General features: G+C 33.2%; 1 protein-coding gene across 3 annotated transcripts in view; it reads left to right on the top strand.

The window, feature by feature from the left end:
* Positions 1-6,000, top strand: part of tanc2b (tetratricopeptide repeat, ankyrin repeat and coiled-coil containing 2b) — a 335,698-nt gene that overhangs the window by 258,373 nt on the left and 71,325 nt on the right. For all 3 annotated transcript variants that reach the window (XM_061931928.1, XM_061931930.1, XM_061931929.1), the window contains one exon: positions 4,268-4,399. In XM_061931928.1, coding sequence (XP_061787912.1) covers positions 4,268-4,399 — 132 coding nt within the window. The remainder of the gene's footprint in view (positions 1-4,267; positions 4,400-6,000) is intronic.

The raw sequence follows: 6,000 nt of genomic DNA, 5'->3' as shown, positions 1-6,000 counted from the left end.
TACAGTAAAAAATATTTTTAAATTTACAGTATTTCACTGTAAAAACAAGCACATATTTTACAGTAAAAAAGTATTTTTCATTGACAGTATTATACAGTAATAAACAACAGATTTTACATTTAAAAATGTTTTCCATTTACAGTATTGCACTGTAAAAAAAAAACTTATTTTACAGTAAAAAATATTTTTCAATTTACAGTATTTCACTGTAAAAACAAGCACATATTTTACAGTAAAAAAAAGTATTTTTCATTGACAGTATTATGCAGTAATAAACAACAGATTTCACATTTTAAAAAAATTTCCATTTACAGTATTGCACTGTAAAAAAAAAAAAGCGATTTTACAGTAAAAAAAAATTGTCCATTTACAATATTTCACTGTATAAACAAGCACAGATTTTACAGTAAAAAAAAGTGTTTTTTCATTGACAGCATTATACAGTAATAAACAACAGATTTCACATTTTAATTTTTTTTCCATTTACAGTATTGCACTGTAAAAAAACAAACAGATTTTACTGTAAAAAATATTTTTCCATTTACAGTATTTCACTGTAAAAACAAGCACAGATTTTACAGTAAAAAATGTATTTTTCATTGACAGTATTATACAGTAATAAACAACATATTTCACATTTAAAAAAAATTTCCATTTACAGTATTGCACTGTAAAAAAAACAGATTTTACAGTAAAAAATAGTTTGCTAATTACATTATTACACTGTAAAAACAAAAAACTGATTTTACAGTAAAAAAAAAAAGTGATTTTTCATTGACAGTATTATACAGTAATAAACAACAGATTTCACATTTAAAAATGTTTTCCATTTACAGTATTGCAATGTAAAAAAACTACCTTATTTTACAGTAAAAAATATTTTTCAATTTACAGTATTTCACTGTAAAAACAAGCACATATTTTACAGTAAAAAAAGGTATTTTTCATTGGCAGTATTATACAGTAATAAACAACAGATTTCACATTTAAAAATGTTTTCCATTTACAGTATTGCACTGTAAAAAACAACTTATTTTACAGTAAAAAAAATATTTTTCAATTTACAGTATTTCACTGTAAAAACAAGCACATATTTTACAGTAAAAAAATTTACTTTTCGTTGGCAGTATTATACAGTAATAAACAACAGATTTAACATTTAACATTTTTTTTCCATTTACAGTATTGCACTGTAAAGAAAAAGTGAATTTACAGTAAAAAAAATAATTTTCCATTTACAATATTTCACTGTATAAACAAGCACAGATTTTACAGTAAAAAAGTGATTTTTCATTGACAGTATTATGCAGTAATAAACAACAGATTTCACATTTAACATTTTTTTCCATTTACAGTATTGTACTGTAAAAAAAAACAACAGATTTTACAGTAAAAAATAGTCTTCCATTTACAGTATTACACTGTAAAAACAAAAAACTGATTTTACAGGTGAAAAAAAATCATTTTTCATTTACAGTATTATACGGTAATAACAGATTTTGCATATAAAATGTTCCATATACAGTATTGCACTGTAAAAACAAAAATAACAGATTTTATAGTAAAAAAAAATATTTTTCTTTCACAGTATCGCACTGTAAAAATAACAGCAATTTATTTTACAGTAAATATATATTACACTGTAAAAAAAAAACAACAACAGATTTTACATTTACATTTTTTTACATTTACAGTATTACACTGTAAAAAAACAACAGTAAAAAATATTTTTTATCCTTCCTTCCTTCCTTCCTTAATGTTCTACCTTTCTTTCTTCCAACCGTCCAAATAATTTCCCCTTTTTTCTTTCCCAAAGTTTTCTTTCTCTTCTTTCTTTTACTTACGTACATCACTCATCCATCATTTCCTCCCTTCCTCCTTTTCTTCCATCCTTCTTTCCTTCTTTCCTTCCTTCCTTCCTTCCTTCCTTCCTTCCTTCCTTCCCACTCCATCCAACCTTCTCCCCCGGCCCCCGTGCAGACGTTGGTACATTGAGGCGATGCGAGGCGACTGCTGCATTGCAGATAGACAAGATGTGCAGATAGACAAGATGTGCAGATAGACAAGATGTGCAGACAGACAAGATGTGCAGACAGACAAGATGAGCAGACAGACAAGATGTGTAAACAGACAAGATGTGCAGATAGACAAGATGTGCAGACAGACAAGATGTGTAGATAGACAAGATGTGCAGATAGACAAGATGTGCAGATAGACAAGATTTGCTGACAGACAAGATGTGCAGATAGACAAGATGTGTAGATAGAGAAGATGTGCAGACAGACAAGATGTGCAGATAGACAAGATGTGCAGATAGACAAGATGTGCAGACAGACAAGATGTGCAGACAGACAAGATGTGCAGATAGACAAGATGTGCAGACAGACAAGATGTGCAGACAGACAAGATGTGCAGACAGATAAGATGTGCAGATAGACAAGATGTGCAGATAGACAAGATGTGCAGACAGACAAGATGTGCAGATAGACAAGATGTGCAGATAGACAAGATGTGCAGACAGACAAGATGTGCAGACAGACAAGATGTGCAGATAGACAAGATGTGCAGACAGACAAGATGTGCAGATAGACAAGATGTGCAGACAGACAAGATGTGCAGACAGACAAGATGTGCAGATAGACAAAATGTGCAGACAGACAAGATGTGCAGACAGACAAGATGTGCAGATAGACAAGATGTGCAGACAGACAAGATGTGCAGACAGACAAGATGTGCAGATAGACAAGATGTGCAGACAGACAAGATGTGCAGACAGACAAGATGTGCAGATAGACAAGATGTGCAGACAGACAAGATGTGCAGATAGACAAGATGTGCAGACAGACAAGATGTGCAGACAGACAAGATGTGCAGTGCAGACAGACAAGATGTGCAGACAGACAAGATGTGCAGATAGACACAATGTGCAGACAGACAAGATGTGCAGACAGACAAGATGTACAGATAGACAAAATGTGCAGACAGACAAGATGTGCAGACAGACAAGATGTGTAGATAGACAAGATGTGCAGACAGACAAGATGAGCAGACAGACTAGATGTGCAGATAGACAAGATGTGCAGACAGACAAGATGTGCAGACAGACAAGATGAGTGGTCACATTGAAAGTCCAAAGGCAGGACAAGGTCCTGGTCTTGGTCCAGGGTCCAGAGTGGTTCCGTGGTCTCTCAGAAAAACACCTGATTAGTGAGCCTCAACCTTTTAGCAGTAAAACCTCTCTGCTGCGTTCAGGGACTGTAGTTTTTTCCACCGTTGAGCTTTAGGTGCACTAGAATATTGTTATTCAGACTTTCACTCCAGTGGACTATTTCCGAATGATGACATCAGCATCTTTTCAAAACACACCAAATACCATACAACAATGTCAGATTTGGTCATGTGACCCCTCGTGGCCACAATCATTTGTGAAGTTGAACAATGCGGACACGTTTGTTACTCAATAGTTGCTAATACGCTTCAGCCTTGAAGACTTTGTATGAATAAGTAAGATGCAACTTTAACTATTTGGTCATTGTTTTTGTCCACCCCTAGTGGCCACAATCATTTGTGAAGTTGAACGATGCAGACACATTTGTTACTGGATACTTTCTAATATGCTTCAGCCTTGGAGACTTTGTATGGTTAAGATGCAACTATAATTATTTGGTAATTGTTTTTGTCCACCCCTAGTGGTCACAATCATTTGTGAAGTTGAACGATGCGGACACGTTTGTTACTGGATACTGTCTCATACGCTTGAGCTTTGGAGACTTTGTATGGTTAAGTAAGATGCAACTGTAACTATTTGGTAATTGTTTTACACTGCAATATTAGTCAATGATTATTATGTATGGCTACCAAATACAGTAGTTATAGTTGCATCTTACTTAACCAGACAGTATCCAGTAACAAACGTGTCCGCATCGTTAAACTTCACAAATTATCGTTGCCACTAAGGGTGGACAAAAACAATTACCAAATAGTTACAGTTACATCTTACTTAACCATACAAAGTCTCCAAGGCTGAAGCGTATTAGACAGAATACAGTAACAAACGTGTCCGCATCGTTCAACTTCACAAATGATTATGGTCACTAGGAGTCGACAAAAACAATTACCAAATAGTTATAGTTGCGTCTTACTTAACCATACAAAAATACAAAATGAGCTTGAACGGCCCCGGGCCGCACTTTGGACCCCCGTGTTGTGGAAGCTCCGCCCCCCCCAATGCTCGTACGTGCTGATGATGTCTCTTCCTCTCTCTCAGCCACCAGCTCGGCTCACCTGGAGGACCTGGCCTACCTGGACGAGCAGAGACACACCCCCTTGCGCACCTCCCTGCGCATGCCCAGACAGAGCACCACCTGTGGGCCGGGCCGCTCGGGGCAGGACCTGAGAGGTGTGTACGCGCACACACACACACACACACACACACACACACACACACACATTCTTGTATTTGTTACCTTCTTGAGACCTGAGAAAAATGCCTCCCTCTTTAGGACCAGCCTTTCTAGATATATAAAGAAGTGTATTTACAACATTAATAATATATACATACTATGCAAATATAAAAATAAGCTTATTGTGAAAAATGAGTTGGAATTTCACAAGAAAAATGTCACAATTTCACAAGAAAAACCTAGAACTTTGGCAGTATTTTAATAAAAGTCCTCATTTTACTCAACGCAAGTCAACATTTTACAAGAAAAACTGAACATTTGTGCAATATTATGATAAAACTTGGAATTTTACTCAATAACAGTCACAATTTTACAAGAAAAGCTTAACATTTTGGCAATTTTATGAGAAGAGTCGCAATTTTACTCGAGAAAAGTCACAATTTTATAAGAAAACTTTAAAATGTTGGCAATATTATAATAATAATTAGAATTTGTCTTGGCCAAAGTATGACAAAAGTCATCATTTTACTCAAAAAATGTCACTATTTTACAAGAACAACACAAAAATTGGCAATATTGTGATAAAAGTCCAAATTCTGTATGAAAAATATGTCACCATTTTGCGTTAAAAAATAATAATTTTATATTAAAAAAGTAATAATTTTACGAGAAAATATTGCAATATCACAGAAACAGAAAGAAAATTAGAAATTGGAAATTGCTCCCAATTTTATAAGAAAAAAGTCGACACATTGTGAGAAAAAGACTGCTTTTAGTAATTTGTTTTTTTTGTGTGTAATTGGTTTTTAATCTTCATTATTTACTTCAAGTTATTACAGTATGTCCCTATATACATATTTATTTAATTTTTTTGTAATTAATTTTGGCCACAGACACATGCACGTACCTCTTTAGGACCAGCCTTTCTAGATATATAAAGAAGTGTATTTACAACATTAATAATATATACATACTATGCACATATAAAAGTAAGCTTGTTGTGAAAAATGAGTTGGAATTTCACAAGAAAAAGGTCACAATTTCACAAGAAAAACTTGGAATTTTGGCAGTATTATAATAAAAGTCCTCATTTTACTCAACGCAAGTCAATATTTTACAAGAAAAACTGAACATTTGTGCAATATTATGATAAAAGTTGGAATTTTACTCAATAACAGTCGCAGTTTTACAAGAAAAGCTTAACATTTTGGCAATTTTATGAGAAGAGTCGCAATTTTACTCGAGAAAAGTCACAATTTTATAAGAAAACTTTAAAATGTTGGCAATATTATAATAATAATTAGAATTTCTCTTGGCCAAAGTATGACAAAAGTCATCATTTTACTCAAAAAATGTCACTATTTTACAAGAACAACACAAAAATTGGCAATATTGTGATAAAAGTCAAAATTCTTTATGAAAAATATGTCACCATTTTGCGTTAAAAAAATAATATTTTTTTTTTATAAAAAAGTAATAATTTTACGAGAAAATATTGCAATACCACAGAAACAGAAAGAATATTAGAAATTGGAAATTGCTCCCAATTTTATAAGAAAAAAGTCGACACATTGTGAGAAAAAGACTGCTTTTAGTA

This window comes from Nerophis lumbriciformis, linkage group LG39, assembly GCF_033978685.3.
Source record: "Nerophis lumbriciformis linkage group LG39, RoL_Nlum_v2.1, whole genome shotgun sequence".
NCBI classification, from domain to species: domain Eukaryota; kingdom Metazoa; phylum Chordata; class Actinopteri; order Syngnathiformes; family Syngnathidae; genus Nerophis; species Nerophis lumbriciformis.
This window is presented reverse-complemented; position numbering and strand designations above follow the sequence as displayed.